This window comes from Notolabrus celidotus, chromosome 6 (assembly GCF_009762535.1).
Source record: "Notolabrus celidotus isolate fNotCel1 chromosome 6, fNotCel1.pri, whole genome shotgun sequence".
Classification (NCBI taxonomy): domain Eukaryota; kingdom Metazoa; phylum Chordata; class Actinopteri; order Labriformes; family Labridae; genus Notolabrus; species Notolabrus celidotus.
In genome coordinates, this window is record NC_048277.1 from 12,092,163 (window position 1) to 12,106,919 (window position 14,757).

General features: G+C 36.7%; 1 protein-coding gene across 1 annotated transcript in view; it reads right to left on the minus strand.

Moving 5' to 3' along the window:
- Nucleotides 1-3,452: 3,452 nt before the first annotated feature.
- Nucleotides 3,453-14,757, minus strand: part of il34 (interleukin 34) — a 39,534-nt gene continuing 28,229 nt past the window's right edge. Inside the window, exons 3-8 of the mRNA XM_034685019.1 lie at nucleotides 13,389-13,492; nucleotides 12,890-12,967; nucleotides 12,339-12,416; nucleotides 9,338-9,445; nucleotides 8,414-8,597; nucleotides 3,453-5,018 (exon numbers count right to left, since the gene is read on the minus strand). Coding sequence (XP_034540910.1) covers nucleotides 4,960-5,018; nucleotides 8,414-8,597; nucleotides 9,338-9,445; nucleotides 12,339-12,416; nucleotides 12,890-12,967; nucleotides 13,389-13,492 — 611 coding nt within the window. The 3' untranslated portion in view covers nucleotides 3,453-4,959. The remainder of the gene's footprint in view (nucleotides 5,019-8,413; nucleotides 8,598-9,337; nucleotides 9,446-12,338; nucleotides 12,417-12,889; nucleotides 12,968-13,388; nucleotides 13,493-14,757) is intronic.

The window sequence follows — 14,757 nt, forward strand, 5'->3', positions numbered from 1 at the left end:
TGTGTTGTTGATGTTGTTATTGCCACTTGCCTATGTCCATCTCTCTATCCCTCTTTCCAACCCCAACATGGTCAAGGCAGATGGCTGTCTAACATGAGTCTGGTTCTGCTCGAGGTTTCTGCCTGTTAAAAGGAGATTTGTCCTTTCCACTGTAACTTGCTAAATGATGCAAAGTGCTCCGCTCATGCTGGATTAAGATGAGATCAGCCTGTAAGAGGGGACTGGAACTTATCCTGCCTTGGTGTTGGATCTCTGTAAATAATATAGAGTACAGTCTAAACTTGGGCTGTTTGTAAAGCATCTTGAGATAACACTTGATGCAAACTGGGGTTATACAGATAAAGATTGATAAAAATGTGTTTTTGGAGAAAAAACAACCAACACATATTTAAAGATATGCGTATTTTGCAAGATGACAGAAAAAATACTGACAGTTTAGATAACATCTTAAATATTGACAGGACTCTTGACACAAAGTTAGTTGATAAAAATAGCCATTTAATTTTTTTTCTTTCATAGAAGTAGTTTCAGGTGACAGTATACATTCCAAAAATAAATAAATCTAATATCTTGCGTAATATAAAAATCTTTTTAGTAGACAGACAACAACTATCCATGTGTTTTTAGAAGTGATCTCTCTGTTGCAGGCAGGCAGGTGCAGGAAATATTGCAATATGTTCTCAATAAAATATCTTTGAATACAACTTAAAATGCTCTTGTGGTTACAAAAAGACAACCATACAGTTATAAATGACTGATTAACAAAAATACCTTTACTGCATTTGTCGCATTACGACAATAATCATCTTCCTTCAATCTTTTAAGAGCTTTTCATGAAAACAAAGTTTAGCCCAAGAAAAAACGTATTACCTCAGACTCAGGCTCAACCCATCGCATATATTACAAGTTATTGAACATCATCAAGAAGGGTGATAAAAAGCTTGAGGCTTGAACATGGGTCATATGTAAACTGTAACATTCATTCATTCATACAGCAAAGTTTGATAAATATTCTTCATGCAATCCTTTGATTGTCTCAAAATATATCACATAAATACTTGAAAACTTAGAAAAACCATACATCAGATTGTGAGATTGAAACAATTCCATTAGATAAATATGGACAATTGGGAGATTCATTCAAGGAGCCAAAACAAATGAAGTATGCTTCCAACCATGACAATTTTCAGGGCATTCAGGTGATCTGGTGTACCCCTCAGCAGCCATGTTGGAAATCCTGAGTTTTTGACAACAGCATTGCAATTTGTTGACTGTATTTACCAGCTTTGCAATTAAGCCAACTCAACAGCACAAAGTAAACACTCTTGCCGTAATTTGTCAGATAGTTGGAAAAGGAACATTTTTATGTGTAAGGGGTTGGTTTTCTCATGGCCCCATGACATGTAGCTCCAAGTGGCTTTAATTTTGTTGTGGTACCCTGTGAGCAAGATTTCAGTGTTATGTACAACACGTCTACTAATTCAAAGAAAATACTTAGTTTGGTCAGTAAAGTTGTTTTTTTCAAACTACCATACCAAACAACCACCCTTCAGACTATTTCATTATAAGCTAGCACAAGACATCCAATTACTTTAAATCAATTCAGTGTGGAATTTAAAAAATCTTTCCCAATATTACTCCCATGCACATTGTTTAGGGTTTAAGCTAGTTATTCTGTGGAGAACCTGCTGAACCCTGCATTGCATATGATTTCAGTGACAAATCATGTTGACATGCCTTCATTTTTTCCCTTGATTTTGCATTATCCTTCATACATTGAGCCTTGCAACCATGGCACATAAAAACCAAAGTCGTTTCCAAATGCTGAATTCCACAAAACCTGAAATATTAGTACCTTTCGTTCAACAGTCTCTTGATAGCCCGGGCAGAATTGCAAATGGAAACAAATGAAAGTTGGCTAACACAACCTGAAAGACAATCACATATATAAATTGAAAAGGTACAATCATGGTCTGAATTTGCTGGAGTTCAATGAGTCAAAAGATCTACATTATGGATGTAATTATTCCAAACTTTCCATGTCTGCAACTGCATTGAGTTAACATTTAGATTCTATTATCATAGCTTTAATGCAAAGACTTTTTTGTATGCCCTTCAATTCTGGAGTGGGAACCCAGCCCTGTATGCCAAATTTGTTCACTCCCATGGAAATATTCAACAGTCTTCTGAAGGTGGGGTAATTATAACCAGATCTGTACAGTTGAATATATGTATTGTTTTGAGAACATTTTTCACTCTCTGTGCATCATAAACATACAAAATGAAATACATGGAATGGGGAACAAATGAACAACATTGTTTTGACGATCTCAAGCTGCATTTGGGCGCTTAGCCCAGGTCTTCAACCCTATTTCCAAATACATTTGGACACAATAGAGCGTTGAAAAAAACAGGTAATGATTGTTTGCAAATAATTTAACCCTACATTTATTTGGAAATAGTGCAAAGACCAAATATCCCATGTTGAGAATTTAAAAATGTATATATTAATGATATATTTGTATTTAAAATTTGTCTCCAAAAGTTTAGGACAACAGGGACAACGAAAAATTAAAAAAGTTCTGCAATGCTACAAAAAAACACATGGAGGATGACCCCTGAACTAATGGAGTTCATTTGAACGGGTTGGTAATGTTCTGGGGTAAAAAAGGACATGACAGGGAGGTTAAGATGAAAAAACATTCACTGCTTTGAGAGAGACTTCATTACCAAGTGTTGAAAAAAAATCCAGAATAATGTTCCTCAGCATAATGCTGCTCATAAGCTGGGGATTTCATCACCAACAGTGCATGATATCAATAAAAGATTCATGGAATTTTGGAAAATTGTTTTGTGGTCTAACCAACCAAAATTTGGCAGACCCATTGGAAATAACGGACACTGCATCCTCTGCTCTCAGTGGAGGGACCGTCTGTAAGTGCTCATGGCAGAGGTAACTTACACATCTGGGAAGGCACCAGTATTGCTGAACAATATATACTACTAGTGAAAAGTTTGGACACACCTTCTCATTCAATGGGTTTCATTTCTTTTAATAATTTTCAACATTGTAGATTAATACTGAAGCCATCAAAACTATGAAATAATCTGTTTTTGCCATAATATGGATTACAATAGAGATCAAATAGAGTTATCCATTGTGTACTAACCCTACATCTGAACAACACAACTGATGGTCTCAAACACATTAAGAAGGCAAGTCATTCCACTAATTAACTCTTGACAAGGCCTACCTGTTAATTAGAAACCATTCCGGGACACGACCTCATGAAGCAGATTGAGAGAATACCAAGAGTGTGCAAAGCTGTCATTAAGGCAAAAGAGGGCTACTTTAAAGAATGTAAAATATAAAACATATTCTGGTTTGTTTAACACTTTTTGTTAATCAAACATTTCCATATATGTTCTTTCATAATTGTGATGTCTTCAGTATTAATCTACAGTGTTTAAATTCATTTAAAGAAATAAAAAGCGTTGAATGAGAAGGTGTTTCCAAACATTTGACTGGTAGTGTATATATTACATTTTGAGGCAATATATGCTGGCATCTAACGTATTTTTCAGGGAAGACCTCACATATTTCAACAAGACAATGCCAAACCGCATTTGGCACGAATTACAACAGCATGGCTCGGTAGTAGAAGAGTGCCGGTGTTAAGCTGGCCTGCCTACGATCCTGACTTGTCACCCATGGAAAATATTTGGCACATCAGGAAACGAAAAAACAACAAAGGCGACTCTGCACTGTAGATAAGTTAAAATCCTGTATCAGGCAAGAATATTTCCCTTGAAAAATTCCAGAAACTGGTCTCCTTGTTCCCAAATGTTTCCAGAAAAAGAAGAGGTTATGCAACACAATGGTAAATATGCCCCCGTCCAAACTGTTTCCAAATGTATTGCTGGTGTCAAATTTAAAATGAGTTCATACTGTAATTTGCATTTAACAGTACTCTTTTTCAGTTAAAATTTTTAAAATTTTGTCTTTGCACTATTTTCAATTTCGTAAAGGCTTTAAAGGATTTTCTAACCATCAAATCTGGCTTTCATAAACATCTTAAACTGCTTACCAACCTTGTTGGAAATGGGATTGTAAAAATAAGATGTTAAATGTAGGCTGTGGAAACAAAAAACAAAGTCAACAACTGAGAAGAGGAGAGAAAACAGTAGTTATCAGTTTGCCTTATGGTTTGAAGTTCAGGTCATGTAGGTCATTGCTCTTACTCTTCATTGCAGTTTAAAAGAGCTGTTCTTGGAAGAGAAGTCTGGCTTAGATACAAAGTTAGCTGATTTTCTGAAAATAATGAAGGTCCGATGTATTGTCTCTCATGTTTCCGTCTTGTTGGTCCCTCAACCATGAAGGTCAACCAGAGAACTTCACAGGCTTCTTGGGCAGAAATTTAGCAAAGCCGCAGTAATGTCTTCACTCCAAGTTAACTCCCTGCTGACGAGGAATAAGTAGTTCATACTACACTCTCCTTCTTTAAGTATTCACCTTTACCCAGTCTCTTGATCCCACACCTATTTAGTCCATATATGTGAACATGAACAAATCTCTCCTTAATATGAACCCAAAGTTTCTCATCCTCTACATGAATTACCTTCATGAATCTTACTTTGGACATCTGTTTTAATGAGCCGAGGTGTAATGAAGTTCATTTTAGAATTAATTCACAGTAATGCTGCTTTTTTTCTTACAGTTTCAGCCTGCTTTGTTTGATGAAGCTGCAACAGGGTTTGTGTCTTTACCATCACGTAAAGACAATTGAGGCACTTTAGATTTGTTTGGGGAGAGACTTATTAATGTTCACAAATCAGGGCAGAACTTTCTCGTTTCAGTGTGGATTGTCCTTTCACTCCTCTCCCAATAGCTAAGGGGAGGTAATGATACCAATCCCTTATCAGTATCAACAGGGACAACTTCACCCCGCTGGCTTCTTCTCAGCTTTTGAGCTTGAGGTCTTTCTTCCTGCGTTTCCTCCGACGGGAAACACCACAGTCTGCAGAGAAGACCAGAAGAGAAAATCCATCAAACATTAAACCTTCATTTATCAACCACCGAGGGTGGATGTCTGTCACCACATCTGTTACTGACACATCATGAAACTGGAACTCTTCTTTGTCACTCTCCATATGGATCCACCTTACGAGTCCAACCAGAAAAACTCAACTAAGGGACAACTTCACTCTCAAGTTTCACCTTTTTGATGTAGAAAGTGGTTACAGCTGTGCTTGTGTAACTATGCATTGTATGAGTTGGATATAAGACTGTAGCCAAACCACAGACTTGGCATACTTTGACAGCGTGTTTAAACTATAGTGTCAAACTTATTTTTCTTAACCAGACAAACACTTCCTGAAATGGCAGGGAATATATTTTATCACAAAACCAATGTTCATCATCTGCAAACAAGCTGTATATTTTACCATTCAGGGTTCCGCATGGAATAAAAGGTATTCACTGAACATGTCAACTTTTTTATTTATTCAGCACAGACATGCTTGGATTAAATAGTTTCACATTTTGGGAGTTACTTTTTTTTTTTTCTTTGCATCATAGAAAAGAAAGACTGATATCACTCCAGTGATAGATTGTTGTACTGGGGCTTAGTCGTTGGCTTATAATTTTCTCTGAATTGTTTGTTGCTGTGAATTTCCATTGAAATTTAATTACTGCATGTCACTCAAAAATATACTTTTCATAAACTATCTCTATGACATGTTTATTCCATTTTCTTAAATCCTTTCAGGGTAGAAATACATATGTTGTACTAATATTTGTCTTGACAAAAGTAGGACAGTAGAAAGTTTTCAAGATCTTTCTGGCCCCCACCCAGTGAAGTGTTTGATGCGCAAAACACACTAAAAAAAAAGAAGCCTATTACTTCAGCAATGTTGTTTCCAGTGTTATCTGCTGTCACACTTTTACACTGAAGGAATACTTTTTTTTTTAACATACTGCATGTGTGCCACAGCTTTCTTCACTGGTGTGCTGACAGTGCTGTTTAGGACTTTGATCAAGCAGGTTTTTCTCATTTATTAAGCTTCTACAACCCAAATTCCTAAAAAGTACGGACACTGTGTGAAATATTGATTAAAAAAATGTTTGATGGATGAATTTGATGGCTTGGAAATCATTTAAACCCTCCATTTAACTGAAAACAGATGCAAAGACAACATATCCTACTTTGATACACCAACTATGATGTTGAATGAAAAATATGCTCATTTCAAATTTCAAGCCAGCAACGTGTTACAGAAAGGTTGGGACAGGAACAACGAAACACTGAAAAAAATGTTGCAATGCTAAAAAAACAAAAAACAATTAGAGATCCAACCTCAAACTAATTAAATCAATTTGCACCATTCTGAAAGAGACTGCATGAGCCACAAGTTCAACAATTTCATAATCATGTTTCTCAGCTTCTCAGTTTCTCAAATAAATTGGGGATTTCATCATCTACAGTAAATAATATAATGGGAAGATAAGATAATCTGGAGGATTTTCTGTACCAAAGGCTGTAAAATGACAACTATAATTGGATGGACATGATCTTTAGGTTCTCAGGTGACCCTGGCGACTTGACTCTGTAGTTGAAGTCACTGCATAAGCTCAAAATAATTTCCAAAAACTTTTGTCTGTGAACTCAGCTTGTTGCTGCATCCACAAATGCAGGTTAAAATGGGACCAATCTAATCCACTTCATATCAGCATAGTTTTATATTAACCAGCGCTTGGCAATCATAAACCATGCAAAGAGGAAACTACTTATTAGCTGTGACACTACATGATATAACTATAACATGAAGTGGAAAACTGTCCTGTGGTCTGACAACATTCTGATCAACATTTGATATTCTTTTTGGAGATCATGGACATAGGGTCCTATGCTCTAGTGAGGAGAGGGACCACCCAGCTTGTTATTGGTGCACAATTCATAGGCCAGCAGAATGGGTACCTTACTCATCTGGGACCGTCAAGGTACCATTAATGCTGAACAACCAATACAGAACAACAGGTTATGTAGCACAATGGTTAAAAAAATATGTTGCTGGCATCAAACTATTGAAATGAGCATATGCTGTATTTTGTATAGTACTATATTTTTTGTTTGTTTCAACACTTGAAATGTTGTCTTTTTCTATTTTCAATTTAACATAGGCTTTAAAAGATCTTCAAACTGTCAAATCCTGCTTTCATAAACATTTCACACTGCTCCCCAAATTCTTTAGAATTGGGGTTGTAGTCTGTTAAAACACAGGGCTCATAAGGCTTAGTTACAAATATTTCAGGGAATATATATTCCTGAAACTGAATCTCTTCCCCTGAAAAGTATCTTTAAATTATCAATAAGGCTTTTCAACATCAAAATGGGGCTTTAATGTCTTTACAATCCACGTGTCTCTGCTAAGTCATGGCCTAGCTAGATGATTGATACTGCTATCATGTTTCATGCACAATATTGTAAATGACAGCAGGCTTTTACTTAAAATGAATAGACATTGTTGTGTACCAATGTTTAATCTTGAGCTAGAAAGACTTTTTATGGCTTCATGATTTCTATTCTTTGGCACTATGGTTTCTAACAGTAAAACATCTATGTCACTGCCCATGCAGTGCACTGTCAGACCAGCTGTGTTGGTCAGCGAATTATGTAACAGACAAAAACACAAGACAATGAAAATTAGTTGTCATGACAATAATGACAGAATAGGAAAATAATATGCTTTCATGACTTTAAACTCAAACAGGGGTTCAATATCAGATTGAAACAATCGTGGTTTGCCCAAGTTCCAGAATTTACCAGTTTTGGTATTTTCTTTTTTTTTTGCTTTTATAAGAAATTTGTGAGGCTGTGTGTTTTGCAAGATTTTTGCAAGTAAGAATTCTTATCCAAACACCATCCTTCAGATTAAGGCAAACCACCAAAAAACTGTTGACTTAATACCGTCTCTGTCCAGTCGTAACACATACATTTGGATTTCTTTTCAACAAAGTTTCATGTCTACAGTCATATGCAATGCGAAATGTTTGCTTCACCGAACCTTGAACCTCATATGGGGCAGAGCAGGACATTATTGTCTTACTTTATCTAACGTGAAAATTAAAAACGAAAGGTTGATGAATCCTTTGAAATCCTGCACAATGACATGCCCTGCCTTGGGAGTTCAGACTACTTGCCTCCAACTTAGAGTTATAAAACCAATACACCACATTATTTGAACTTATTTTTTAATGTTTGCTTTTATGCATTTTGTTTATTGGCCTTACACTGCCTGCACCATTGACTCTTTTTATTGTGATACTATAACTACAAAGGGAAAATATATTGTTTTGAGTCAGAGCCTGTAATATGACTGTGGGGTTAAACATGTGTCCTGCTGTTATACTCACAGTCCTGCTGTTCTTCTGTGCTGGCAAAGCACTCCCTGAACAGGCAATGCATTGTATGAGACAGATTATCCAGGAGGGTTTTTGGAGAAGCGTATCTCCAGCTGGATGGTGGCACTCTGTCAGGCTCTTCTGTTAAGTGATCCCAAGTGTCCTGGATGGTTTCTGGAAGCTCCTGCTGGAACACCTGCACAAGCCCAAACACACAGTACACAGAAACACATGTGAGAATGAGAGGCAGATAAGTTGGCTACATGTGAGAAAGTGAATTGACATACAGTAGATGCATGAGGTGTTTTGCATCCAACATTTTCAGAAAAATATAAATCAGCAGCAGTGTGATATAATATCAGAAACACATTCCCTTTGAATATTTCACCAGATCAATAACTCACCTCTTTCATCATCTATCCACTGACTTTTTTGAAACTTAACAGAGGTTCAAGCAGTTTAAGTGGAAAACTCAACAGTAGAATATTCCTCATTTTTCATGTTTATTAAACTAAAGCTAGTATCACTGAGTCAACACGCAGCAGCACAGAGATCAATGGTGACTCATGTTCAAAATGAATGGACTGGGCAAGAAATATTGATTTGAGATGAAATACCAACATAGATAAGAAATCATCACAGAACAACCAAATTAAGCAGTGGACTGGGACTGCCACTCATTACAGTAAGAAATCCCCCATATGCACTGCACTAAATGATTAATGAGTGTACTGAATTTACTGTCACTTAACTCATGCTGGATTTTAAATGAATGATTTTACATTTTCTGATAATCAGGAAATTTATTCCCAATATTGATAAATCGGATCAATTGGACATCCGTCCCATGTCATGTATCCTCTGAATCAGACAGTCTGCACACATTCCCTAACCATCTGATTAGCTTCATTACAACAGATTTTAGAGCTCTCTTACCTCAGCAGGATGTGAATGTACAAAGACGCCCTCTAAATCTCTGAAGCGACTCTCCAGCTGAGCAGTGTACGGGCGCGAAGGATGTCTCTCAGGTAAAACCCGGATGATCTGAAAGTTAAATCTATTTTTAGCTTGAGAGAAAAAATAACAGCCATGTGTGTGTTCTCAGTTTAAACAATTGATTTCTTTAATCCATGGTAAAGGCTAAATATGTTGGGGGGAAAAACGTAGGTTATTGAAACAAAGGGTTGAAATTCAGAATCTGTGCATACACTGCAAAAACCTCAAATCTTAACAAGTATGTTTGTCTGTTTTCTAGTCCAACTATCATATTTGACTTTGACCTGACACACATTGACCTGAAAAGTCCAGACAAAAAAATGTTTCAAGACATGAGAGGCACAAAACAAAGTTGCTTGGACTGTGTAAGAATGGCTAACGACACAGCAGGTAAAATTTGCCTTATTAGTTTCTTGCAATAAGTTTATTATATTATTTTGTGAAACTTAGAGAACATTTGACTTGTTCTGTTGGCAGTTTCTTTTAGTCATTTCATGCAAATCACGGCCCGAGTAGAGGCTTATAATATCTTTAAACAGTTATTTTCTGGATTTATCAGTTCAGCTTATATATGGTCTACTAAAATTGTTTGAGTAGAAATTGTCAAATAAACTGCTAAGAGCTGAGTTTTGCAGGGCAGGAATTGTCTTAAAATGGCACAGTGGTAGTTGTATAAAAGGAAGTCCAGTATTATGCGTCCCATAATTCCTACAATTTTTGTTAAAGCTGAGCGGATTTTAGCTGGTTATGAAAAAGACTAAAATTAATACTGATGTCTCTTTGTAAGCTACAAAAGTAACTGAGACCATCTGCAAACATTTACTATGTAGTAATTTTTTATATCTGAAACGGCTGCAGGGAAAGTTTCTGACAAAGAGACAGCCTTCTTATATTTACACAGCAATAATTCTTTGTAAGTGACTGTGGAAAGAAAGCAGAAGGAGACTGTTTGTTAAAAACCTACTCATTTGTGAGACAAGACCATCAAAGATGCATTCACTGTTTGAAGAATGATAAATATTTGTATGCAAACAGTGGATGAAGGAAGGAAATTATGAACTCAAATCCATTTCACTGATATTAGGAACATTAGGACATGGGTTATTTCAGAACTGCCTCTGATATTGTTAAAACAGGGCGTTTTTCTGCAGGTTATGGAATCATTCTCATTCAACAATGAGAGAGTGCCTATAAAGTCTACTAAGTGGCCAAACTTACAAAATAAGTTATTTTCAGATCTTTAACAGCAGTTACGCTCTAAGGAACTTATAAATACATTCAAAACGCTGCACAAATGTGAAGAATTTGCTGGATTTTGAGAATTTGCTGCTGAAGACAAGCTTTCTTCTGCTGCAGCCATGTGTGTCTCTGCTCTGCCATCTGTCAAAGCCACAACAATGCTAACTACCCTCATGCATTGGTGAACTAATACTAACATTTTATGAGGTCCTTTATTGTATCCAATTTACATTGCATGCACATTGCAATGTGTCTGTTGCAGACAGAGAGCAACAGAGAAAGACAATGCAATCACCTGGTGCCCATTTTTTTTTATGAGTCCTGACCTGCAAACGGTTGGCAAGGAACTTAAAGGTGACATACCATGCAAAATCGACTTTTTAATGGTTCTCTACCTGATATATGTTTCCCTGGCATGTCTACAAACTCCCAAAAATGAAAAAAATCCATTCTGCCCCTGTTTTGATTTCTCCACCTTTCTGTAAATGTGTGCTGAAACGTGCCGTTTCAGACTTCCGTGTTTTTCATACGTCATAACACCATCCGGTCTGTAACGGAAGTCAGAGCTTGGAGCTTGTTCAGCCCATAGACTGTATAAAATACAACTCAACTCCTCCTCTGTTTTTCATTACCTGCACACGTGTGCTAACAAGGAGCTTAGGAGGGAGGCATGCTAGTTGTAGGCTGTCTTAATAAACACAAAGGTCGGTTTTACTCCCCACGTCTGCAGATTTGAAGATCTAGTGGATGATTTTTATTTTTCATGGAAAAGTGCGAGCGCTAGTTAGCATAGCCACATAGCTACATGTTCGTCACTGTGTACCAAGACACAAGTTGACATACTGACAAATAAAACAACAAGAAACACTAAATCTGTGACCAATCGTTCAGAAAGGTCCTGCTGCAGGCGCCTCTCCGTCAGGATCAGATTCTGGATCAGATTCAGAGGGTTGAAGTAACGCGGGTCTGTGAGCAGCCGTGTATATTCAGCCAACATGTTAACATTATATCAACATGCTGGACAGCCGAGGGCACATCCACTTCCTGAGGGGGCGTGGTCAGAGAGCTTATTCTCATTTAAAGGCACAGATGCAGAAAACAGCCTGTTCTGAGCAGGGCTGAAAAAGAGGGGTTTACAGACATGCCAAAATCTGATTTCAAAGTGGGTTTTTTTAGCAATAAACTTTAAAGACATGTTTTGGGGACCTCTTAGACCAATATATTTTGATGAAAAAGAGCATAGTATGTCACCTTAGAGTTGCTGCACAATGGCTGATGCCAATCAAATGACCAATTCAGTAAGAAAATTATAAACTGCAGACAGACGAACAGCATACTCCTATGCACCATGAATAATATTATAGAGGAAATATCCAATGATTGGTGCATTTTTAGATTATTTTTAGGAAAAATTTCATTTATTTTGCCTTTTAGTACAACTAACATTATGTCAAGTGTAGGTCCGTCTTCAGTGACTATTACTGTATCGGCACTGTGTTCAGGTTGGAAATCATCACCAGGAGTTTGATTCTTGTTGCTGTGATGTTGCATTGATTTTGACAGTTCACAGACGTACAGGCAGATCAGAGGAAATAAAAAAAGGCAGAAAAAGAAAAAGTAGATTTTAAAAAAAGACTTCAAACTGTTCATAGAGGAGAATTATGATAATACAGAATCAGCATAAAGATGATAATATTCCTACCTTTTTTAACACGCCTTGGTTGACCTGGAACCACAGTCTCTGGAGAACCAGCTCGTCTAACCCCTCCACAAGTAACTTCTGATTTGTTTGAGATTGAAGAAAAAAAGAGACATCTTACATTTTGACTAAAACCAAAGTTTGACTTACTCATTTTGATATTTTATCCCTGTGTATGTTTAAGTGCTTCCCAACAAATTACCCCTAAATTGTATCAATAATAGGGCTCGGAAAAATTGAAGAAAAATGCTCTCTCCTATATTGATACTTCACTTTAATCATTACGAATGGAATCCAGTAAAAGTGTTTATATGTCAGGCCACCAGCCCAAAGCCAGCACTTATGAAAACCTCAGAAAAATGAAATAACTTTGATAACACTTGACCCATCCTTAAAAGGTTTGCTCTGTTTGAAAAAAAATCACACATTTAAAACATAATGTTCAACCCTAGCAGAAAGTCGGAGACTTGAAGTCTTACATTTTGAGACTTAAAAACACGCTACCAAAATCATACAGTTACATACAGTATAAGAGGCTATGTTTTGACTTTTACCATTTTGCCAATGCTGGACACTTTAAAGATTTCATTATGATGAACCCTGATGGAGTAGTTGATGGGAAAGTTGTGCTTCTGTAACACAAAGAAAAAAAAGAGGAAAAACACATGTATTTAATTAATAAGGAAGCCATTACAGTCATTCTTGTGAGAAACTGGTCATAACAAAAGGTTGTGAAATAGGGTTATATATTTTAGTACAATCAAAGAAATCAACTCTGTTCTATGTGTAAGCATTTACCTGGCAGAGAAAATCTAACAAATCAACTAGTGAGTTGTACAGTGCAAGTCTGAAACCATTAACTTACAGTGAGGATATCACAGCAACCTCTAATTTCTGTCTCTTAAAAGTGTACCAACTTCATTACAATGAAATACTATATGAAGTTTGCATCTTTAAATGTTCTAAGTTCTGAAGACATTGTTTCAAATGTTTGTGGAAGTCGCTGCTAAGACAGTTGCACACATGGTTTCCAACATGCTGTCATGGTCTCACCATGTATCGTCGCCTGTGGCTGAGGCTTTCGTTGAGTGTCTTCAGCGGGTTGCACATGCTGGCAGGTGTCTGGGTCATCTGAACCGGTACCAACAGAAACAGGCCTACAGGAACAGAGACACAGAATAACAGTAATTTTTCACAAACTTTCAAATGTTCAGTAGGGATGACTTATTTCAACAGTCTGAAAAAACCTGATACACAGGTTCAGGTCAGCAATAGGTCAGCAATATATTTGTGTAATGATATATGTGTGTTTCTGTGAATAGCCTTTAAATGTTGGCTGTACATCTCTAGGATTTATAATCACTTTGAGTTATGGCTAGCGTGCCAAAGTATATCCACAGAGAATTCTCTCCATGAAAGCTTTTTTGACCCGACAAAGATCCACCATGGATATTACTTTTAACAGTCGGAAAAGACATGTTTCACAACAGGATGGCTGTTTCTCATTTTCATCATCTTGAATTGGTTCAACAACATGAAAACACATTAAGGGATTCATGCAATAAAGAATGCATGAATCTTAAATTTATATACTGTATGGCATTTCATTTAGGAATTTATAATGATCAAATTTCCTTTAATTCAATATAAACAATATATAATATACATCCATTCAATGTATATCATTTCCGTAACAGCATGCCATAATATGGAATGAAAATCTGTATATATTGAATAGAAGTCTGAATATATGGAATACAATTCTGATTTCATGAACACCGGATCTGTAGTCTTTTACTAAAATACTGATTCAAACATATGTTCCAACAGTTGTGTCAGTCAAGGTGAACCAAACAAAATCTTGTTAGTCATAACACTATCGGCTCAACAGGAAATCTCTAACAGCTTGCTTTCTGTATTTGAACAAATGACCAGTGCTTTCTGTTTGAAAGTTTTTAAGGACTCTTCTAATTTCTCAGATCCCAGAGGGCCAAAAGCAAATAAAGAAACAAACGAAGAAAAGAACCGTTGCAAAAGTCCAGTGCCGGTGATAGTTTCACACAAAAAGCTGCATATCACAGAGCTGCACTAAGGTCAGCTACTAATGCATGCTTTCTTCATGTACCGGCTAATTTTTATCTTCTTCACCCTGACCTGTGCTAATCAATCATTGTCATCACACACACAACATACTTCAAATTCACCGATGACACTGCCATACTTTCTCTCTTTCCTGACAGTAACGCTGTTTTAAGTTATCTGGACTCCATATCCCACTTCACACAATGTTACACGGACAATTACCTTCAGTTTAATGTATCAAAAACAAGAGAAAAACTCCTCCAGCACCCACAACCCCACCCAAAACCCTGTCCACATCACCAGTGAAAATGTTAAGATGGTGGAGTAAATATTTTGGACT